This window comes from Mustelus asterias, chromosome 1, assembly GCF_964213995.1.
Source record: "Mustelus asterias chromosome 1, sMusAst1.hap1.1, whole genome shotgun sequence".
Classification (NCBI taxonomy): Eukaryota; Metazoa; Chordata; class Chondrichthyes; order Carcharhiniformes; family Triakidae; genus Mustelus; species Mustelus asterias.
In genome coordinates this window covers 99,738,157-99,763,713 of record NC_135801.1, presented here as the reverse complement: position 1 = coordinate 99,763,713, position 25,557 = coordinate 99,738,157, and the positions used below count along the sequence as shown (strand labels likewise).

The following is a 25,557-nucleotide window of genomic DNA, read 5'->3' as shown; positions in this document are numbered from 1 at the left end:
AAGAAACAAATAGATCACTGACTGAATTTTGAAAGAATGCATCACAGTTTGAATACTCAAATTAGTTATACTTAAATAAAACAATTTATGGTCATGGAAACAGGATGTTATGAAGCAACAGCAGTCTTGTTTTAACAATATTGTTTGCAATTGACTTTACGCTAATTGTATTAAACTGTTATTCTTCTGATTTACCATGTCTAAAGCTGATTACAAATGCTTAATTTTGTAAATAATATTGAGTCTCCAGCAGAAAGATGTTTCTGGAATGAAAGAATTAATTTATGAGGAGAGATTTGAATAAAATGAACCACTGAACTGTAGAAGGATGAGAAGTGATCTTATTAAAATCTATAACAGGATAGATGCTGAGAGGCTGTTTCTCCTTGGGGGAGGGTCGAGATCTAGGCATTTTAGGAAAAGGGGTTGGCCACTTAATTATGAGGTGAGGAGAAGTGTCCTCACTTAGACGTCCATGAGTATTTGGAATTCTCCACCCTAGAGGGTTGTGGGTGCTCAGTCGATGTGCCTATGTTCAAGACTGAGGCTGATGAAGGGAATCAAGGGATAGAGCTGGAAAATGGAATTGAAGTTGAAGATCAATCACAATCTTATAGAATGATGGAGCAGGTTTGAGGGACCCTATGGTCCCTTTCCTCTTATGTCTTAATTGCCAATGTTCCGCACCAAATCTTTGTGACGTAGTCTGTTTCCAGAATGAAGTTCATTGTTATTTGTCACATATTCTTGTGGAGCATCATTAGAGCTAGCTCATTGCCTGTGTGTTCATTCACATTCATCCCTTTTAGGCGTACACTAAATGTATAGCGAAGATCTTTAAATATAAAATCTACATGTTTTCTTGTTCTCTAAACCTCCATTCTCCAGCACACTGATTTTTTTTTCCACAACACTATGCAGAGTGGGATTTTATGATCCAGCCCATCTCTGGTATCATCTGGAATCGCTGAAAGTCAGTGGACTTTGGCTGTGCCGCCAGCTCCCATGGTGGGTCTTTTCTTACCATAGACATCCATAGAGAAGGGGTAGAATTGTTGAATAATAGCTATGATATTTATAGCAATTATTCTGCAAGTAAACCATTTCCTTTTGCTGCTTGTATACAGCAGCCTCTCCAATTTGCTTCTGTGTAAGGTAATTTAGGCAGTATTTTTTCGCAGGTTCTGAATTTCCTTAGTTGTCACTATATTCCCATCAGTGGAAAGCTCAAATAGGAGCTCTAAAATTGAGTCCATTGTTACTCTCTTCAATCATATTGCAGTTAAATTACAAGGGTCTGTTTAAGCACAGATCTCAGCATTTCTAAGTCTGCCATTTCCATACAGAAGGTGAGAGGCTACAACTTTGTTTACCTCCCAAATGTAGATCAATTTCTATACTCGGTCACATAGCTTCACTGAAATAAAGAGCAACGTTCCCCTGGATTCGGATATCTCGACTCAGCAATATCCTATATTCTAGGTTTTGCTGACAGGGAGAAATGTTACTCCGTAAACTGGCTTGGAAAATTTGCAACAAACACCTGCAAGGTTGTTGTAGGCTGCATGAGCAGCTGCTGCAGAGAGATTAACAAAAACATAAAATCCAATGTTTCAGAATTTTATCGCCTATTCTTCAGTAGATTAGTAGATTATGAAGGTCAATGGAACATACTCAATCAACCCCACTCCTTTTTCTATATATTATTTGATGGAAATTAGATTTGGATTTTAAGAGTCCTTTTTTTTTACCCCGAGGTGCAATTCTCCATTATTCCAATGCATTCAATTTACTGGGCTGATTGAGACTGAACAAAACTGACTAGCAAACTGGAGTATCAGCCAGCTTATTTGATAAAAAACAGAAAATATGATCGTAAAACATTAGGCAAAAGCTGAAATGCCATATGGCAGAGGGAATAATATCATGGAAATTATGCTGTATGATTTTACTGTGCTACTTTGGATCAACTACTTTGAAAGAGATGTTAAACCATTTCATTCGCTGCTTCATTTTAAATGGGTTAACTTCTCTAGTTAAAATAACAGGCAAAGCAATTTGATACGAATTAGTTAAGTGTATGTATAATATCATGGAGCTTAAGTTCCAGGCTAAGGTGACTGGAACATCTGCTGTAGAGGCCACTGGGGTAAAGAGGCAGAAGAGAATTATAAATAGCATTGATATATCAGCTTTCTATGCTTAGCAAATAACTTCTTTTCCCTCAGAAGAATAATATGCAGCTTACAGGGCTGACCCACAGATGGTAGAAAAATAGGGGGAAGGACATCCTCCTTCTACTCAGTAATTGGAATTTCCATAACTAAAATAAAGTACCTGATATTTCCATAATAATGAAAAATGTATTTGAGTGGAGGACAAGAATAGTGGCAGAATTGCTCATTTTTAATTCACGTAATTAATCCTAATGCACAGCTTAATGCAAGCTCTGACCACTAAGTTTCAGTAACTGCTGACAGATGCAACCTGCCTTGTTAATGAACGGCATAGAAGCCCGTCTCCTTACATACTAACTGATTTAACTTTCTTTCGAGCCAATACATCTTTGAACAAGGACAAAGAGGATCACTCAAATTAGTTCTCTTTCACGGCAAGAAATATCCTGTTGGCCAAACAGTGACTTGAACTCATTTTACCAATATCACTTCTTGTGAAGACCCGAAAAAAGGGCTTCCAATGTTAATGTAGCACATAACATACCTTTCCGAGAAATCCTAGTCTAGCGATACCCAATTGTACCTACCCAGGTCAATTGTTTCTGTGTGATTATTTTTTCTCTGGTCATGAATAATCTTTAATCTTTATTTAATAACTCAGCTTAAAGCACAATTGAAACAATATAAACTGAAGAGAACGTGAAAAAGCAATGCCACAATTGGTGGGACAGATAAAACAATAGATAAAAGCTAATACATTATCCTGGCTAGGATACACCAATATACATTGGATGCGATAATGTGACCAAATAACCTACTGAGATTCAGGGCAGATTTTAATTGGAAATGACTTACCACTTTGTTTACGATACCACTCCAATCATCACCATCTTTAAAGAGTCCTTCCACTATGTGGATGAGGTGCCTGTTTGTTTCACGGGGTAGACCATTTTAATATGCAAATCACGGTTGCACAATGTACTTTGGGCCAGATTGAAATTTTAGGCAACTCAGAGGGAGCATGCAGCTTTCACACTCCACCTAGTTCTACCAGATGGTACAAAAGATGCACCAAATTAATTTTAAAATTATTCCTGCGGAACTAGAAGGAGCAGGAGTGTTTCTCTGGGTTCCACAAGAATAATATGGGCTGCTGCTGCCCTGGGAACCCTTTCGACAATTGTACCCCTCGTCAACCTCATGAACTCTCATCTGGACTGACGAGTCAGTTTCCGGGTAGTCCAACATTGTGCCGTACCAGACCTAGCAAGTTATGATGAGGTACCCATAGCTTGCCGGCAGCATGGTAATGGATAATGGTACAGGTCTAATAACATTAGATGCCAGACCAGCACACTCTATTGGTGAGCTGTTCAATAATCACCCTTCATTGTCCAGAGTCACACATAAATAATGATCACATAAGTAAGAGAGTAGAGCATAATCGGAATCCTTCAAAACATTTTTCACTTAGGAGTCAACACCTTCAGGAGAAAAAGGGAAGAGAAAATTGATGGGAAAATTTGCAATCGAAAAAATACAATTAAAATAAAACTGTTTCCAGTTCAACAGCTGTATTAGATGCATTTGTGGATGATTCTGCAAGAATAATTCTCAGGAACTAATAATAATACTAAATCTTTTGATCAAGAGTACTTTGAATAAATGCACCACCTCATTATAATGCTGTGGAAGTAAGAATGACGTCTACCATCTTGTAACTGTTGATTTGATGTAAAAGCAATAATCCTATTGTACTCATGGAGAAATATATATGGTATCAATCTGAAAAAAATGTTTCATGCTGTCTGTACTTGAATTTTGAATTAAGTGCTTGTGTTATCGGTGTAAACTAGTCTCAAGCATTAATATTAATACACTTTGTGGTTTGGAGAAAAGAGGTCAGTTTTATGACCTTACCATTTTCCATATGTTCTGCCTCACCAACGCTGCCATCAGGTGTGGTCCTCTCGTAGTTGTCTTCTGGAAGTGGGAGCGAGCCTAGTCTGGGTCCTGATGAACTCTTGCTGCTAGGTGTTTCTGATTCCTCCAAGCCACTGTCATAACAGCTCTGTAGGGACCCCTGGTGTGGATCCTGAGGCTGACTCACCACAGAGAATGTCACTCGACGAAAAGGCTAGAAGAAACATGATCATAAGTGTCACAGCTGCATTTGCATCATCAAGTTCGCAATGTAAATTTACAATGTTCTATAAGGCATAGAGAATAAAGTGGAGGCTTACTGAAACAATGAATGAAAATGCTCAATTGTTAGTCGAGTGATGAACATCACTGTTTGCAACTACTGCATCTATAAAAATTATTTAGTGCAAGAGCAATTGCCAGAGTATACTTTTCATAATTTCACACAATTAATTTTAATTGTTTCACAAACATGTTGCTATATTCCTGTTCTAACAATCTTCCTTCAATGTCTGAATAGTTTGAAGACAACACAACAGTACATTTTGTGGCCATGGGATTTTTTTCTGGTGAATTACTAGACGTATAATACTCACTTAATTCTCTTAACCATTTTTTTTTGGATTCCTGACCAGATTAATTGGAAGAGACGACATACGTGTTGGCCCTATGGTCCTATGTGTACCATCTGATCTTTCTAGTGCCAATTATACCATCTGTGGAGATTTTCCCAGCCAGACCTGCTATGTCAACCAAGCCAAATTTCCCATCTGTTATAAAGTTCTCAGATGTGCCATCTGTGCCAACTTTGCCAACAGTCACATATGCCTGTTTTACAATTGTACCAACAGTGCCACCTGTATTGCAAAAGCTTCCTGTATCATTTTGCTTAATACGGTGCTACCTATGTAAACTGCTGTCTCTTTGACTGCTGCAAACAAAATGAGTTCCATCTTATGCAGCAACTGATGTGCTAAATACAGTAAAATGATGTGGAAACAAAGGAGGAAGAATGCTTTGCTTTATTCGCCCATCAAAACAATCAGGTGGTACTGGTCTGAACAAAAGATTTCTCACTGAATGTCTCTTATTCCTGTCAGTGTCATCATGCTCAGTCACGTGAATCGGATGTATGTCTCACATTAATAAATGACCCATTTGAAGCAAACTCATAAAATTGTAATTTTCTCCTTCCTAAAGAACTGAATGTTCATAAAATACTTTGAATTAACATCTTCACAGATTGCTGACAAGTAAATTATTGCTAATGAATGGCAATTGCATTGGCAAATTGGAAGCAAATTTTCTGCAGATATTATGAAATTTTAAAATCTATCTGGATCAAGGGGTAACATTAACATTGCATGGTAATACAATCTAATTATATCAATGAGTTTGTCTATTTCAGTGATGAAAACATTGAATAAGTTGAACTTTGGGAAACAAATTCATGCTTTTAATTCAAATTATGCTGTGACATCAATTTGCCCCAGAGACATATAAAAGAGTGGGATCCCTATTCTCTTTTGTGTTCAGGGTACTTAGAAGTTGGAGGACAGAGTAGTTACATTTCTTGGATTTCCAATAACTGCACTGCAGTAGGATTTATTTGCTGGCACATACTGGTACATCCTTGCATAAAGCAACTTTTCCAGACAATAAGTCACATTTATGAATATCACAGAACAGCTATTTGTACATGGGCATGCTTTGGGCAGGACAAAGGATACATAGTGATTGTGCCTTCATGTAGATTTTTAGACTACAGGCTATGTTTCAATGAGTTATGTTCTTCACAGAATCTTCGAACACCAGAATTAATAAACAACCAAAGTACAACTGATTGTTCTTTTTATATTATTGTAATTATGAAATAATAAGCAAGGGTTATCCAATTGACTCATTTAAGATTTTTTCCATGAATATGTAATGGAAATGTACTGCCATCGATGTCATTACAAAAGTTAGTAAAAATTCCAGGATTTTTATAATTAAATCCTTTTATCTGCAAATATTTTTCTTTATTTTTCACATCTTCTTCCGGGGGGGGGGGGGGGGGGGGTTGGGGTGCCACCTGGGCATTGGCACCTTGGCAGTGCCAGCCTGGCCCTACCCATGGGGCAAAGTGTCAATGCCCAGGGGGCATCTTGGCACTGCCCATCAGGCATGGGGCAGTGCCAAGGAGGCGGGACCTATGGGGGCAGAGCCACAGGGAGGATGATCGGTAGGGGTGGGGGGTCCTACTGTCATTCTGCTTGGGAGGGGTGGGGTCGGGACTGCAGGTGCCGGGACTGTGGGGAGGGGGTGAGGGTCGGCACTGTCTGGGGGGGGGGGGGTGGGGAGGGGGAAATCAAGGCGGGGGGGGCTGGCAGTCGGGGTGGACCGGGACAGGGGGATGGCTTGCGGAGCTGGCCAGCGATCAAGCTGGCCAACAATCGGAAGGCCAGCAGACAGGGGCCATTGCACATGCACCGAACATGGCGCTGACAGGTTGGTGCATGTGCATTAGCCCGCTCAGCACTATGCTGCCGGCTTCTCCATTGCGAATTGGCCCCGGCCACTGGTTTATAATAATATACATGTTTGCGCACTCTGCAGTGCGCAGAGTGTAAGCAATTCTTCTCTGAACTCCCAGTGAAAAAAACCCAGCGTGAATTACTCCAGTTTTCACGCGAATTCAACACTTAGAATTTTTTTGGAAGAATTCTGGCCATTAACCTGAAGAGAAATTGAAAAATATCTCACTGGAAAACCAACAACAAGAAGCATGCCTGGGTTAGAGAGTAAAGCTCTCTTTGCTTTTCCCAACAATCTATTCAGGTTCAACCTCAATTTAAAAATAAAATGGATTAATTAATTAGTAAAAGCATCTGCCTCATTCTCAACATTAGCAACTTCTAGCTTTAAATGCATATGAAAGAGTTCCATCTATGTTGTATAGAATGCCCCTAAAAGCTATCCCTCCAATGGATGTTTTGAGACCATTTGATGCTGAGGATAGCAAAGTAGGGATCAATTTTCTATTCCTGACAGGAGTTATTTCCCTTCACTTAGCACCACTCAAAATGAAATTTGAAAAGCAAAAACCCACTTGGTGATGAATGGGTGGGGGGCAGGGATGGGGGGAATTTGGTTTTTGCAATCAAGAGTAAATATAATCAGGCTGAGTGTATAATAAGCTGCTGAGATCTATCATCCATTTTATGCTATTACTCAACACCAAATTCATCTCTTCAAAATAAACTTAAAATAACTTCAGGATGATCCAGAGTACTTCACAACCAATGGCGCAGTCACTGTTGCAATTGCGGAAACATGGCAGGCAATTTGTGCACAGCAAGTTCCCACAAACAGCAATGTGATAATGACCAGACAATCTGTTTCCAGTGATACTGATGAGTAATAAATGTTGGTTGGGGACTCCAGAGAACTCCTCTCCTCTTCTTCAAAATAATGCCACAAGGTCATTTACATTGAACAGCAAGGTCGTGCTGTGGTTTAACATCTCATCTGAAAAGCAGCCTCTCCAGCAATGCTGCACTGGAATGTAAGCCTAGTTTTTGTGCTCGGGTTTCTGGAGTGGAATGTGAAATTCGAAAGTAGTTCAAATCTTAATTCTAAATTTGTTTTGATTCACAAATCACTTCATTTTCCCGACATTCTAAATGTGGAGTACTGTGTTACTCCAAATGCTATTTGCAATGTCTTTATACATAAAATATTCTCGTATTCTCACTGCTTTGGATAGTTTACACTGTTGGGTACAATCTTGTGATACTAGTATAAGGCTTGTGGCAAGGACCAAAGAAAATTTACGAATGTTGTATAGAAAGGCGACATTTTCTCAGATGTCTTCATTGTTCAAAGGAGCATGGGAGGATTGTTACATGAAGAATCAAATATAAAGATGATTGACTGTAATGGCTTTGATTAAGAATTGATTATAATGCCCAAGATTCTCTGAAATATATAAAAAATGTCCAGCCAAATGTTCCACGGGGTCTGTTTGAGAGAAAATTAAAAGAAACCCAGATATAATAATTTATAATTATACATCTGAAAGATTAATTTTCTCTTGCATACTACTACAAAATAATGTTTTCAATGCAATTCTCACACTCTATTATTTTAATTATGGTCTTTAAAATGTTGTGAAAGTGCACGTCCAAAGCAAGAGGACCTGGGCGAGCACAAAACAGGGCACTAGCCATATTTAGATATTTTAGATGAGGTTCTAGCACATGTTACACCTTCACATGCTACCCAGCTTTCAAGAGGATCAAATTGTGGACTGTTGGCCTCACCATCAGCAAACACAGGTAATACGGGAGGGGTGGTAAACAGCAGCAGATGGCCGCAGGGAGAGATTATGATCAGAGCGCATTGGAGTCAGTTGGAGGACTCCTGCTCTTCATGGCCCGAGATTAAAATTTTTGCTTCTCCTTTTAATAGCAGTCACTCACTGGGCTGCAACCATACCAGCAAAACCTGAACAAAGCAGGTCCACTGTTGCCTCTGCTCAGCATTCAGCCTGAGGGGGCCTCACATATCTTTTAGATCCTCATCAGCATAAAGCAATGGGCTCGCATGCTGCTGGAGATTGCTCCAGATGCTTGAAAATCATCCAAGGCCACTTCTAACCGGACAAAATTGGTCTCTTTTGTCCCCATTATCTGCTCAGAATGATGCCCAATTTCTACCCCAGTTTGTATTTTGTTATCGCTATTGCTTTCTAAACAAAAGCCATGTGGCCTACTGTTGTCCTTGTTAGGGGGATGGATCTGACAGGTCAGATTTCTTCAGTATTGCAAATGTATAAATTTGTTTTTGGATCTTTAGGAATTAATTTAACAAAGACATACTTATTATTTTATGATCTCAGTTGGTGCCATTTTTTTCTTCCTTATAATAACCAAACATATCAGTGCGATTAGATTATGTTGACATAAAATTAAATATGTTCAAACAATATTTTCTGCAGCATCGTGGATCAATACTGACTGCAACTTTAAATTATTCCTGTTGCACTTTTGTGTCAAGTGTTACGTGTTGGTTACAGATAAGAATTGCTTTTGGTGCTCTCCTTCCATTTCAGCAATTTTTATTCCTGCATATATGACAAATTGAATACTTGCCTTCCAAGAACATTCATACATGTTTCAAACATCGCCAAGCAATTAATGCTACTGTATTGCTTGATGAAACGAGTCTAGAGCCTAAAGCACAGCATGATTAAGTTCCCATATATAGTTCAACAACTGAATTATGAACAAAATTTAGTAATTTAGTACTATTGTGTAGCAGTCCATTTTCCTCTGTCTCCTGAAATATAACATGATCGTATTGTCCCTAAAAATACACAAGTAAAAATCTTCTACTCTGTTGCCTTGGTTAAGAATCCAATATACTCTTATGAAACATGATTTGCAAGGCTAATTTTTAATGCATTTCCATCATAAAGAGTGCTGACTCAAATCACAAAAGGCTATTTGCATGTTTCACTGGAACCTCCTGAACTGAAAGTAACTCTACAATAAGTGCAACAAACCAACAATTACTGAACTATTGTTTGGTAGAATAGCAGAGCCATGGAAACATAGTGCAATTTATTTTTTGATTGCTGCAGCTCTTACACTGACAAAATGAGTAGGAGAGCCCCATGGAATTTCAGCAGCACAGTGGTACAGTGGTTAGCACTGCTGTCTCACAGCACCAGGGATCCGGGTTCAATTCCGGCCTCGGGTCACTGTCTATGTGGAGTTTACACATTCCCCTTGTGTCTGCATGGGTTTCCTCCGGGTTTCCTCCCACAGTCCAAAGGTGTGTGGGTAAGGTTGATTAGCCATGCTAAATTGCCCCTTAGTGTCAGGGTGACTAGCAAGGTAAATAAGTGGGGTAACGGGGATAGGGCCAGGGTGGGACTGTTGCCGGTGCAGACTCGATAGGCCGACCGGCCCCCTTCTGCACTGTTGGGATTCTATGAAAATGTGTGAAATGTGGCAGCAGAAGGTGTCGGACACTTGGCCTATACAGAAAAATAACTAAACAAAATTAATTGACAGAGAGAATGTTCGATCACAGTGCAATAACAGACAAGGGTTTCAGGTCCAACACTAAGGTGTGTAAGCCAAGTTCAAACATTTTATATGTGGTGGCACAACTTTTCCTGTTTAGCATTTGGCCATAAATGATCATGTGGGTGGAGCGTCTCAAAAAAATCAGGTATGAAGGCTCATATATTCATAAGAAAACCGACCTGATTTTCTGTTCATCACTTCAAATGGATGAAAAACAACCAGGCTAAATTACGAGCATAAAACACTCACTCCCAGACATTCATACAATCTTCACATCCAAACATTAAAGATTAAAATCTGCTACACGAGCTGAAGATGCTTTTTTTAAATGCTTTTACATATAATTGTTAACCTTTTAATTCAACAGATTACTTATCTCATCCATACTTAATCTGTAGTATAGGAATAGATTTCCATTTAATGTTCTAAACCACAAAGGGAGAAAAGGGAAGGGATTTATTGGAATGAATGAAACAAAATGTAGAGGCAAGTTAAAAGGGTGATCAGTGGTGCAAAGAGACAGCTATTAAAAGAAGGCATAGCCAAAGGCAAAAGATAACATTCAAAAATAATTTCAGTACTGTCTTCTTCTTACGTGGTCCCTCAGGATCAAGGATCATTTACTACTCTGGTTTGCCTAGTTCTGAAAATATTGTTAAGTCGAGTACAATCTGCAGGCTCTGCTACATGCTGGGCAGGTGGTGCTTCAAGGGTTAGATAGATGGGTTACTTGGAGGTTCTCCTTCCCTCCAATGCCGTGACTTCATGACTCCATGTTCCCAAATAAGTCTCTCAATATTTTTGCAGCCTTTTCAAAGGAGCCTTCTGCATTTTAATGAGCAAAAGCTGGGGTCTCCCATGAATCATTACTATGTTTGACCTCTTCAGGGATGCCTTCAGTACATCCCTAAGCGTTTCTGTTGTGCCCCTAGGAGTCTCCTGCTGTGACTGAGTTCCAAGTAAAGCAATTACTTTGGGAATCTAATGTCAGGCATATAAGTGACATGTTTGTCGAGTGGAGCTGGTTGAGTGATTAGCACTTTGATGCTGGGCAACTTGGCTGGGAGAGGATGCTGTTTTTGGACCACATTTCTTTCCACCAGTTTTCGAGGATCTGCAAAAGCACCACTGATGGAACTTCTCCAGGTAACTTCTTTGAGGTAACTTCTGTATGTCATCCAAGTCTCTGAATTATTTAGGAGCATGGGGATTACTGCTGCCTGTAAATCATGACCTTAGTCTCGGGTTTGAGGTTCTGGTCCTTAAATATTTTTTTCGTTAGTTGGCTAAAGGCTGAGCTGGCATACTGAAAACAATGATGAACTTTGCCAACTCCATTTGCTATCTTCAGAAGGTGATTCCCAAACTACAGAAAGTGATCCACATTTTCCAGAATCTTGTCACTGATCTTAATTAATGGGAGGAAGTGTTTTACTTTGGGAGTTGGTTAGAAGATGTCTGTAGTAATAAATGGGCAGTTGGGCAGAGGTGAAAACCATTAAAACAAATAGCTGTTTGGCAGCACAGAATTTGAATATTGTTGAAAAAAGAGAAATGTTGAAGCTCTTCATCTTGTATTCATCAGGAGATTTCACAAGAATACCAGTATAAGGGGAAAACAACAATTTATACTGCATGAGAAGAGAATGCTGATTGGTTGGCAAGCAGACTCTGCCTGGTAGAGACACTGCCATGGATAATGCACCAGTTGATGGTGACTGGCAGATAACTGTCAAGCATTATTGAAATTTCAACCAAGCAGTTTGAAAATGATTGGTGAAGGCAATGCCCTGGAGAATGAATCAGCAAATGGCTGTCACTTACTTTGTTTAGCTGAAACAGGCACAATGTGTGTACATGTTCATTAGTCTGCAAAGAAAAGGCCATGTGTAATAATATATGTAGCTTCCAGTACATACAAATCACCACAAAACCACAAACTCGGAAAGGCAAAGGAGCAAAAGTCATTAATTGGGCAAGGAGGCACGCATGAGGTCTAAGTACTTACAGGATTTTCTATACGCCATTTGCTCAGTCCCTGCAATTTCTGCTGACCTCTCACCTTGCATATATGGGCAACTTCTATGAAGCCTGGTACACTCAAGTTAAATTCAAAGTTCCAGTTAGAACAACTGTTAATTGCCTTTTTGCACATTATATGGGGCAGCACAGTGGCACAATGTTTAGCATTGCTGCCTCACAGCGCCAGGGACCCAGGTTCAATTCCTGGCTTGGCATTGTCTGTGTGGAGTCTACACATTCTTCCCGTATCTGCATGGGTTTCCTCCAGGTGCTCTGGTTTCCTCCCACAATCCAAAAGATGTGCTGGTTAGGTGCATTGGCCATGCTAAATTCTCCCTTGGTGTGCCCGAACAGATGCCATAGTGTAGCAACTAGGGGATTTTCACAGTAACTTTATGTAAGCCTACTTATGACACCAATAAATAAACTTAAAAAACTTTAGTTAGCAATCTGCCTCTTCCGAAGATGTTCCTGTGGGCAGCCGAATGTGCAGAAATTAAAAGCCAAATTCAGTGGATTGCTATTGGCTTTTTTATGCAGTGTCAGTTTCAGTTCTTTTAGCCAGCTTCCTGATCATAAAACGGTTCACTTTTTCAGGATAAAATTCACTTCTACATGTTCAACTAATGTGGAGCAACAGTCAAAGCCAATGGAATACTTAATCAAGAGGGAAAATGATAAACTACATGCTGCAGTCTTGCTACCGAGGGGAAATTTCCCAACTCGGCAGACCCACCTCAGGTTAAAGGGTAAATTACACAAAATTTTGACTCTAGGGAGATGAAGGCAGAAATAGATCGTAGGCAAGTACAGGAGTGGATGAGTGCCAAGTTGGGCTGGTTAGAGTCCAATTTGGTCCTCTGGGTTCCTAGTTGTTTTAGAGGTTGTTAGGCCCATGAGCACTCACACCTTACATACCCCTATCACTTCCATGGTCCTTCCATACCACCTCATATTCCCATGCCCTCTCCATGCCTTTTTCCCTTGCTATCTTCGTATCACCTCATTCCCCTATGCCACCACCATACCACCCTCCAATTCAACTCTTATATTCCACCTCCATAGATACTCACCCAGCATCTACTCAGGAGCCATATGCAGATGAAAAAAAAAATGAACTTCGAACAATCCAATACAGCTTTCACTCATAAACACTTGATACTGAAAAATCTCCCATTCATCAAACTCATTCAAAGATTTTAAATTCCCTCAATCTGCTCTAAAAACAAACTTCTATTCAGTAGATACTTAACAACCTCTTAAAACTGTCAGTCAAAATGTGACATCAGCACACAACACCCACCCCCAAAAGCCCTGCACACCACCACCACTGCCCCCGGCTGAGATATATGCACCTTTTATGCTTTTGGAATTTCAGCAAAACATTCATAATAATAGCAATTGAAAATATCAGCAAAGATCTCTACTAAAACTGCAGGAATAGAATGTAATATTTTTATAACCAAACAAGGTGGCCTGTCAAAGAATCCAACAGAGGCTGTTTCTTTAAGTCTAACTGACAACTTGAGCCTGTTTCTTTGTATGTATGTATGAAGAGCTTGGGATTTTAAAAAGAACTTCAGATCATGACACTTAAACAGACCTATCTGTCCTTCAAGAGCATTTATGTCCACTCCCATTAATTTGCGACTCCTACACTTCTGGTTAAGGCGTTTGGAACAGCCAAAGTGATGTCTGTTTGAACTTCACATTAATTTCCAATAGCCCTGCTGAGTTAGGGTTTCCAATCAACGTCTTTCATGCCCTGCCCTTTCCCCCACTGGCAAAAATGGGGTTTCTTGGAAATGGCTGGACTCGCACATTGGAATCCTGCCTCCACTTTCAACGGTCTCTAAAGTCAGTCCAACTCTGTGAAAATCTGGCCATAAAAGTCAAAGGAAATTGGGATACAGGCTCTGATCAGCTTGTACTTTGAATACTGTGTCCAGTTTTGATCAACAAGGAAAAAAATGTGACTTTCAAATGCTGGAGACAGTGTAATGGAAAACCCATGAGGCTGATCATTAGTGTCTGAGGTACAAGTAAAGAATGGAAAAATATGGCTTTTCACACTAAGAGATATCTGTGAGGTAACTGATAAAGGTGGACATTATAATTAAGGTTAAGGAAAAATAGGTCCAGAAATTTACTTGGAGTTATAAGAGTAGGCCAAAGGCACCATATTGAAATGAGAAAAAAAGAAATTTTAGGACCAATGCCGGGAAACTCTTCACACAATACGTGGAATAGAATGCCAGATAGAATCTTCCTGTTGGTCCTTCGAGATTAAGACGACTATGTTCATCATCTGTTCTGATAAGATTCCGGTGGGTCCATAGGGTACAAAGGGCAATCTATGCTCAGATATTCCACTGCAAATAGGACATCATACTGCAGGCAACTGAGTATTGAACAAGTTGCTGGTTTGGGATTTCCTCTCCTTGCATTTGCTCTCTGTCTCTGACATGTGCAAGTTTCAAAGGAGGTTGTACCATTTTTTTACTTGGATGAGCCAGGTTGAACAATCCTGGGCGAGCCTCTTCAGGACTTGAAGTCGATATCAAAACTCCTAAGTGAAGCAGTCAGAATGTCCTTGTAGTCCTTTTTTTTCTCCTTAATTCGTCCATGGGATTTGGATGTTTCTGGCAAGGCCAGCAATTATTGTCCATCCCTAATTGCCCTTGAATTGACTTTGCTAGGTGCTTCTGTTCCTGTGGGTCCAGAGACACATGTTGGTCAGACCAGGTGAGGACTGCAGATTTCCCTCCTAGAAGAACATTAATGAATCAGATGGGTCTTTTTTTACAATAGTTGATGTTAGTTACATGGTCACAGTTACTGAGACTTACTTTCAATTCCAGGCTTATTAACTGATTTCAAATTCCACCATTACCCTGGGTCTCAGAATTACTAGTCCAGTGACATTATCACTATGCCAGAATCTCCCAGGCCTATAATACCATGGGAGCGCACCCTAGACTCAAGCTCACCACAAAGGTTTTGCTTGGTGGTCTGACTACATGACCAGATAAGTTGTGACTGTCTCAATATGGCATGAATATTTGGCATGCCAGCTTGGGTGACCACCTCAGTGTCGTATTTGGCCTGCCATCTAATCTTCAGAGACTTCCGAAGGCAGCTCAAGTGAACAAAACAATGTGAAAATAGTGTGATAGAATGAAGGAGGAAAGAGCTTTGGAATAATTTAAGAAACAATTTGATGTAGTACTGAGGCTCTGTAAATACCTTCAAATGGAATAATTAAGGTGTTCAGATGACTTTCCTCATTTGTAATTTTATTTGGGTCTCGTGATTCATTTAATCTGTAACCAATTATTTTTGAACACAAAAACACTTGTGTGCATTCATTCTCTGGTCGTATAGCTTGATGCTATCAATACATATTATAGCACTGCCAGAATTATCTAACCGCATAATGACTTCTTAACTGAACAGTGTAAATAGGAGAGGAGCCAGAGCTGGCTTCAATATAACTCAAGTTATTGTCCTCCAGGCAGAGATCTTCCCATCTATCATTATCTTCTACTTCTTTTTGCCAAATCACTGACATGCCATTGACTTAAAAAGCATTAATCTTGTTTTAAGCCTTCACTGGCAAAAGATTATAAGATGCTTTCTAAAAGCCAAAGTAAATGATATACACTGGATAGTTTTCATCAACTAATTGTGTTATCTTCTAATAGAACTGTGTTAACTTCGAGACATGAGGTTTTGTTCCAAATCCACACTGGCTATTCTTTCTTGCCTTTGTGTTTTTGGATGAAAAACATAGCTCCCTGTAAAAGTGTTGTTTAGCATTTTCTCCAAGAATCAGATTAGACCAATTGCTTCACAATATTTTGATTCTTCCCTCGCTTATTAGAACATCAGGATCACAATCTATATCTTTGAGTTCATATGTGTGTTTTTTATTTAAATTATGCAGCTGCTAAAAATATTACCCAGAAGTTTGCCCAATTCCACATTATCTATTTGATAATCTATGACATTTTGATCCAGATGCCCATCAAATGTATGGTTGCTGCTTAGTTTATGAAAATGCTGCCTGAGCAACCCTTTCAGTTTTGACTTTGTTAATTCTGTTAGTGGAACTTTGTTATCCAACTAAATGGTAGCTCATCCAACGCAAATTCATTGCATTAACCCACAGAAGTTAGCTACTTGGACTGTACCAATGATACGACTAATTACACTAGTGTCAGTAAACCCACAAAATTAAACTGAACATAAGTGACTGTACTTCCATGTAAGGAATATTGAAACTCTCTATATTTTCATAATCCTTGGCCAGACCTCAAAATTGTTGGTAAGATCTGGTTAGGGACCAATAACTTTTTGATTAAGTAGATAAAATTTGAGATTCAAAATACTTACTAAGTACATAAAGCTACAAGGTTCCGCGGATTTTGGACAAAATAAACTTAACTATATGCGGTCAGAAAGATAAAACAAATTTCCAGGTTCTGTCCTATATTCTAACATTCAGGGTTAATATGAGGAACATGTGAATTTTGATTTGATTTATTATTGTTAACATACAGTGAAAAGTATTGTTTCTTGCGTGCAGAAAAAACATACCGTTCATAGAGAAGGAAACGAGAGAGTGCAGAATGTAGTGTTACAGTCAGAGCTAGGGTGTAGAGAAAGATCAACTTAATGCAAGGTAAGTCCATTCAAAAGTCTGACAGCAGCAGGGAAGAAGCTGTTCTTGAGTCGGTTGGTAGGTGACCTCAGACTTTTGTATCTTTTTCCTGATGGAAGAAGATGGAAGAGAGAATGTCCAGGGTGCGTGGGGTCCTTAATTATGCTGGCTGCTTTGCCGAGGCAGCGGGAAGTGTAGACAGAGCCAATGGATGGGAGGCTGATTTGCGTGATGGGTTAACAGGTAAACTATAATTGAACACAACATACTTCACAATAAATGATAGATGTGACTAAGACAGATGCCACAATTTCTCAACAATCCATCCAAACCAGTAAACACTGAATCGACCAATCTCAGTGAAATTCTGTATATCTCACAAAGAGTTCCAGTCTTCATTGTTGAAGATTGAACATGGGAATTCTCTCCACAAGTCTCTCTGACTTAGATGGCATCAATTTCGTCTCCCAAGATTCTTTGCCCTGGATTCCCACATACGCATACAAGCACCAATTCACAAGCACAGCTTTAGTTCTTTGCTCATGCTGAGCATAACACTGCTGTTCCAAAGGGATGTCTTTGTCCCAGTGGCCTGCAGGAGTCACCAACCTTTGGCTGCTTTTTTTGAAGTTCAGGGCTTCTTCAGAGCCCTCTTCAATTGTCAGGGCTTCATTTGAGCCCTCTTTTCCTCGCTTAAAGTCAGCTATATGCATCTGGTCCCCATTTGGATCCATTTTTCTCTGCACCTCTGTTTTTAACCAAATTGGGATCGCTTACTGTCTCTGTCCCCTCTCTGGGACTCTTCTTTGTGGCCTCTACCTGTTGCCTCTCCCAAAGGGGCATCTCCCTGCCCCTCTTCCCTTCCCCTGCCTGGGACACGTCTTCTGCTTTTGTGCTGTTTTTCCTTCTTGCACAGGTGTGCTGGGTCCAAAGAATGTAAAAATGCCAATCTGCACATGTGCAGCCTGATTCTGGTTGCTGCCAAGCAAAAGATCTGAGGCTCATCGAGAGTTGAAGGTCCTGACCTCCACGCTCAACCATAAGGAAAGTTTATCTTTCATAACAATATTGATAATCATGATTTTATTAATGATTTCTTGATTTTTCATAGAAGTGGAAAGAGAAACTCATAAACAGGGGTGTAGTAAAAGGGTCTGGAACATAAAAGGTTGAAGTGGGACTGAGCACAGTAATACACACACAGTGTTGTGAGGGAACGCATGACCCATTCCTAGGTGTCAGTGCAGTGTTGGATAGAGGCATGTGTAGAAGCAAGCATGGAGACAGCTTCTAGATTAGACCTTTACTGTACCTTATAGTTTCCAGTAGTTGATAAATGCTGACTGTTGAATTACCTAAGACTATGAATATCTTAATTAGACTTATTGAACTACACCCAACAACATACAACAGACTGTACAACAACAGACAATTATTTTTACTGTAAAGATACAAAGCAAGCATATTCCATTAAAAAGGAAGGAAAGTATTTTTATGATGCTATAAATAATGAAAAAGTTTAGACATCAATTAAAATTGAAGTATGCTATGATGGGCAAGATAATAATGAAAAAGGAGAAAATGAAAAATTAAGAGGGGTCAGGAATGAGATTAAGGAAGCTAATGAATTTTTAAAAAGCAGGATAAAGAGCAACAATGTATTTTATAACTGTATCAGTAACAGGAGAACTGGCAAGCCTACAGTTTATTTAAGTAAATTTTGGAATCAGCCCGAACTAAATATTTTCTAAAGAAAGATTTCAACAAAATTGACAATCCTATTGTATGTCAGTTCTGTTATCAGCAATTGAGAAAGTCTACGGCAACAAGACTTGAATCAAGTTATTATTTGATTAACTTTTAAACTAGGAACACACATTCAGTAATTTGACATCTTTTGCACCCAGCATAGTTCAATATGAGCTAATCATTCCTGTAGATGTTCAAACTAGCTGACCGTATACAAACCCAGGAGCAAATTATACCTATTTGGGCCATCCTTCGGTTGACCGACAGATTAAAGTGACATTTCATGTGGCATTGGGAGTGATGCTGCTGGAACATTCTGGATCTTTTGATTGGCCTTATGTGACAATTGAGGCAAAGAAAACCAGTGGAAATCAATTCAGCCAGATTTCTTCTTGTTTTGGGGTTTGATGAGTATTTTAATTTGGCCTGGAACAAGTATCTGAATGTCCTGTCTGAAGCAGATGGGAAATTTATTCGCATATGTAAAAGGGCAGAGAAAGATGCAATTTCATTTAACAATCTGTGAGTATAGGAACATAGGAATTAGGAGCTAGAGTAAGCAATTCAGCTCTTCGAGCCCGCTCCGCCATTCTATATGATCATGCCTGATCTCCATCTCATCCTAATTCCACTTCCCTGCCTTTTCCCCATAGCCCTTTACCCCACTTTTGATCGAATGTTTATCTATCTCTTTCTTGAATCCACTGATTGATTCTGCATCCACTGCACTCTGGGGCAGTGAGTTCCATAGATTCACAACCCTCTGTGAGAAGTAGCTGCTCCTTATCTCTGTCCTGAACCTCCCCTCTCTTTCTCTACAACTATGACCACTTGTCCTAGGCTGTTCTAGAAGGGGGGACTTTGGGTTAACATTTACTTGATCAATCCTGTTGAGTATTTTGTATTCCTTTCCTTCAACTGAAATGGAGTCAATTGAAATATACATCAGGTGAGATGTATAATGGCCAATTAATTCACCAGTTTTGCACCCCTGCTGAAATTGAAAAACTGCACCAAATAATTTAGTGACCGGCAATAAAACAGTGGTCATTAACATTTTTCAATGCTTTTGCCTCTTGGCCAGCAAATCTAATTTAAATCAATCTCAATTGCTGCCCATCTTCCTTTGTGCTAGGTCTGTTTCCAACCAGTGGAGAGCTTTTCCCTGATTCCCATTGATTTCAATTTTACGAGGGCTCCTTGATGCTTGGCCAATTGCTGCCTTAAAGGCAAGGGCAGCCACTCTCACCTTACTTCTTGAGTTCAGCTCTTTTATCCATATTTGGACCAAAGCAGGTCAGGAGCTGAGTTGGCCTGGCAGAACCCAAACTGAGCATCAGTGATCAGGTTATTGCTGAGTACATGCCACTTGATCGCACAGCCAATGACACTTTCCATCACTTTGCTGATGAGATGGTAATTGGCTGGGTTGGATTTGTCCTGCTTCCTGTGCACAGGACGTGCCTGGGCAATTTTCCACAATGCCAGGTAGATGCCAGTGTTGTAGATTGACTGGACCAGCTCGGATAAGGGCAAAGCTAGTTCTGGAGCACAAGATGGGTTTTTATGATAATCAACAATAGTTTTCTGATCACTATTACTGAGGCTAGTTTTTAATTTCCAGGTTTAAATTCCAGGCTGCTGCTAGTCCAGTGACATTACCACTGAACCACCTCCTCTGCTTCGCTATTTTCTAGCTCAAGCGTACTAAGGATTTCAAGATTTCAAAGTAATAAACATTGCTGCTGACCAAACATAATTACGTTTGTACAAAAGATGTGAAAATCAATAACAGATTTAACCATATATAATTGTCTGGTATCAAAATGTTTTGGAAAGATGGCTGTATTGCTATGGAGGTTATCCCATTTCTTTACTGCAAATTAGAAGGAAGAGTTGTAGAAATCACAAACAAATGCATAAAAGCTTCTCAAGCTGGGGTTTCGGCAACATCCACCAAAGTAACAGCATTCCAGCCATGTGCTTTCTGGTAATTAAAAAGCTGTCCACTCAGCACTGTTCTAACTGTCAGCTTTGAACCAATCATCTGCCAAAATGCAGTGATAGTGGAGTCAGACAACTTTAGGAACATTTAAGCAGTTATTGGATAGGCACATGAAGCACACCAGGATGATAGGGAGTGGGATAGCTTGATCTTGGTTTCAGATAAAGCTTGGCACAACATCGTGGGCCGAAGGGCCTGTTCTGTGCTGTACTGTTCTATGTTCTATGTAAAATGCTTCCCTTTTTAAAAGTGAAGCGTGTTTAATTCAGCGAGCTTTTTAGTGTGCCTGGTACCATCTTTCTTCACTCCCTTATTGACAATTTATAGAAACATACCGCACCGGAGGTTACCGTTTGGCCCACCATGTTTGGGTCAGCTCTTTATAACATTAGTTCCATTTCTTTGCTCTTTAGCGCGGCACAGTGGCACAGTTGTTAGCACTGCTGCCTCACAGCACCAGGGATCTGGGTTCGATTCCCGGCTTGGGTCACTGTCTGTGTGGAGTTTGCACGTTCTCCCCGTATCTGCATGAGTTTCCTCTGGGTGCTCCAATTTCCTCCCACAGTCTGAAAGACGTGCTGGTTAGGTGCATTGACCCGAACAGGCGCCGGAGTGTGGCGAATAGGGGAATTTCACAGTAACTTCATTGCAGCGTTAATGTAAGAATTATTTGTGACTAATAAATAAATTTTAAAAGCCTCTCCTTTTCCTGTATCGTTCCAATTCCCAATTGACTAAGTTCAACTTTTTAATTTCCTCTGCTGGAAGCATGTAGTAGTTAATTAGAAATGTGAAGACATGGGTGAAAGGCTTATTTTCTACGTGGAAAAGATATTGAGAAAAACGCAACTTGGGAATTTCTCAACATTCATTCATAAGAACCTTTATTCCACATATGTGCCTTTTCCTTAATTTTGATTTTATTTCGGGAACAAAAACATGTTTTTCTCTTGGATGTTTCCAATGTTCATTTTAAAATTAAATCAGGCTGCTGTTTACATTATGTTATTCATTTTTTCTTTCAGCATGTCTTCAGCATAACACTAAGTATTATTATAAATATTCTGAAAAAGAGTCACTTGATGCCCCCACCATTCCCTCCTATGGCTGCTTATGAGTGGTTCAAAACTTAATCCCACCCCTGCTTCCCCAGAGTGAAAATTGTGTCTGACAGGGCACTTATACTGAGGTCAAGTTGGAAAATTTTCCAAACTGAGCTACCTGTTATGATAGCAAACATCTGGCTTGTTAACTCAGGTTCTCACTCCACAGATACTGTCAGACCTGTTGAGTATTCCCATTATTCTCTTTTTTTATTTCCGATTACAACCATCCACAGAATTCTTTCTGTACCTTTAATCTTGAATAATGGAATCTCAAGGCAAAATTAACTGGACAATATTCCTTTTCACACCTTTTTAGTGATCAATATTGTCCATGTGTTTATATCTCAAAGGTTTGTTGTAATATGCACTGGTGGCTGTCATCCCCTCAAGAATCCCAGCAACTATGGCTGTCATCCATTATGAAACTTTACATCTTCAAAAAACACTTAATATTAGAATTTATTTAATGTTAATATTTTCAAACTTGTGATGACTTTAAAGAGGGGAGGGTCACGTGGTACAGTAAGTGTTTCTGCCTCTGAGCCAGAAGCTCTAGGTTCAAGTCCCACCCTAGGACTTGATGGCTAAGGAAGGTGTATGTGTGTTGATAATCAACCTGTAAATCCTTCCAAAGTACCTACGACAGGCAATCCTCACAAACTTTAAAACATACCTCGATGAGCTCTTGAAATGACATAATATTCAAGGCTATGGGCCAAGCGCTGAAAAGTGGGATTAGCATAGATTTAGTGCAGTTTTGTTGGTGCAGACTCGATGAGCCGAAGGGCATCTTCTGCACTGTATGACTCTATGACTAATAAGAGTGGGAGAGACTCCTGGCTGGCCAAACCTGATGCTGAATGGTTGCCCCTGGTGACCTGTTCCAGGAAAACTAGCTACAGAAACATGTCTGCCTCATGCATCTATGATGACTTTTTAAAATGCATTACAAATGAATAACCTGCTGTACATAGCAATTCCCAAGGGTTTGCAATTACAAGAGATTCAAAGAGAAATACGAACTAGCAATCATCATGTGGTTCTTTGCATATATATAACTCCAATAAAAAAACTGCATGATATGAAGCATTCCATAATGCTTTAACCTCTAATTTGGTAGATTTTTAAAATATTAAAATGCAATAAGTAATTGTCTGAGTTAGGCTGGAGATATTGCAAAATACATAATTTCGGAGGGAAAATCATTTTACTATGTACAATAATATGAAGGGGGAATCAGATACAATCAGTAGAGATAAAACATGTCACGGCGGCTCAGTGGTTAGCATTGCTGCCTCACAGCACCAAGGATCTGGGTTCAATTTTGTCCTCGGGGTCATTGTCCATGTGGAGTTTGCACAATCTTCTTGTGTCTGAGTGGGTTTCCATTGGGTGCTCCGGTTTCCTCCCACACTGCAAAGATGTGCAGGTTAGGATGATTGGCCATGCTAAATTGCCCCTTAGTGTCAGGGGGACCGGCAAGGTAAATACGTGAGGTTTGGGAATAGGGCCTAGGTGGGATTATTGTCAGTGCAGGCTTGATGCGCCGAATGGCCTCTATCTGCACTGTAGGGATCCTATGTCCATAGATTTTTAATTTCTGTGTTGAAAATACAAAATATTTTTTTGACTGGAATTTGTTTAAGTGGGTGAAATGAATACAAAGCTCAGTTGAAGATCTATTAGATTTTGGATTTGTTAAAAGTAATTCTGGCAGGTTAATATTATGTAAGATTGTTCCTTTCTAACACTTACTGCCAATCTGCAGACAAGTTTTCGATATAGAATCATAGAATAGAATCACAAAATCCCTACAGTGCAGAAGGAGGCCATTCGGCCCATCAAGTCTGCACTGACTTGCCTATATCTTAACCAGGCCCACACCGCACCCTATCCCTGTAACCCCATGCATTTACCCCACTAATCCCCTTAACCTACACATCTTTGGACACCATGGGGCAATTTAGCATGGCCAATCCACCTAACCTGCACATCTTTTGGACTGTGGGAGGGAACCAGAGCACACAGAGGAAACCCAAACAGACATAGAGAGAACATGCAAACTCCACAAAACGGTCACCCAAGGTTGGGATTGAATCCGGGTTCATGCAACTGTGAGGCAGCAGTGCTAACCGTGCCGCCCAAAAATGTACAAACACAAATTAATACATAATATATATTGTGTTAAGCTGGCCATTTACTTGATTCCATCCTTATCATTTTAATTGTAATACTTTCTTGAAATCAACCATAAGCCATTTGCTCTAAGTCCAGTGAAAAACTCTCAAAAGGATTTGAGTGCTTTTATGAAACAACAAAGGTTGATTTTAACTCTTTCCATACGAGGTCAAATCATACAGATGGGAATCATATGAAAGCTCGAAATAGGCAAGGGGTAAGCCATTAGTCCTTTTGAGCCTGCTCGCCATTTAATAAACTCTTGGCTGATCTAATTGTGGCCTCAAGTCCACATTCCTGTCTTCCTCCAATGCCCTTTAACTTCCTTGTTAGTCAAGAATTTTTCTACCTTGACCTCAAACATATTCATTGAGCCTGCCTCCACCAGTCTCTGGAGACGAGAGTTGCAAAGATCCACAACCCTCTGAGACAGGAAACGCTGTTGTAAATGGGTGACCTCTTATTTTTAAACATGTCCCTGAGTTCTGGTCTCTCCTACAATAGGAACATCCTTTCAGCATCCACACTGTCAGGTCCCCTCAGGATCCGATTGTTCAATTTGAAACAGTCTTTAACTTTGTTAATTAACCACGGATCAATTCAATAGCATTTTAATATCCAACAATGTTGCTATTTCTGCATGTGTGCCTTAAAAATTGACATCCTTAGCTGTTGGAATCACATGCCATTCTAGACCACAGTTTAATTTTAAATTCCATCTGGAAAAAGAATAAACTGGAATGTTTACTGACCTGAAACTGCATTGATGCCGCGTGTTCCTGGGGACTCTTAACTAGCATTATTACCAGTGACCATTTACATCTGTCAGTGCCAATGTTTTGACCAAGGCAACAGGCATGGAAGTACAGTACTGTTTGTTACTTCCTGTGCAGATGTGTATCTGGCAATATAAATACCCTGTCGGAGAGGAGCCTTGTGGTATCACAGATCCTAGGGGTTCACATTTTTATTTTATTCCATGTTGCTGCTGGCTGGCAATTTTAAACCATGGAATATAAAAACATAAAAGCAGAACCAGGAGCACACAGGTAATGTCCTTTGCAACCTCTGGAATTATCTGCTAATTTGAATGAAGCCAGAACTTAATCTACCCATGTTATTATGACAAAGTAATTATAATCCTTTTGCAGCTTCAGCAAGGCGCATTCAAAATCGCATCAACTCCCATAAATATCACTAGAAATATATAGGTGAATAATGAAATCATAGAACAGAATACAGCTGATCATTGTGTAGATCCTATAAAAGAACTGCAGCTGGCCAGATCCTTAATATAGTTTGTTGTTACCATGGAAGATACACTTCGGCATTTCCTGAATGCAGGAAACCCTTGTGGCATTTCACACTTATTTAAAGAATCAAAAGATGCACTAATTTCATATAGAAAGTGTTTGGGAAGTCCCATTGCTATCTTGTTTGGGGGGATGGATCTGCTATTCAATTTTATTTCATTATTAACCTGTCTTACATTGTTTTGTTTGTAAAGAAATGAAAAGTAAAAGCTTTCCTAAATATACGATTTAAGATGTTGAGAGAGCTAATACGCAAGAAGGTTAGTTTGCTACAGTTCTCAGTCATCACTACTGAGAATTGGAAAATGGCATTTCAGTGGGAACATTTGTGCGTCTGATGCCTG

At 39.7% G+C, this 25,557-nt stretch overlaps 1 protein-coding gene across 1 annotated transcript in view; it reads right to left on the bottom strand.

Moving 5' to 3' along the window:
- Positions 1-25,557, bottom strand: part of pcdh7b (protocadherin 7b) — a 387,891-nt gene that overhangs the window by 201,321 nt on the left and 161,013 nt on the right. Inside the window, 1 exon segment of the mRNA XM_078218536.1 lies at positions 4,098-4,314. Within this exon segment, the coding sequence (XP_078074662.1) occupies positions 4,098-4,314 (217 nt within the window).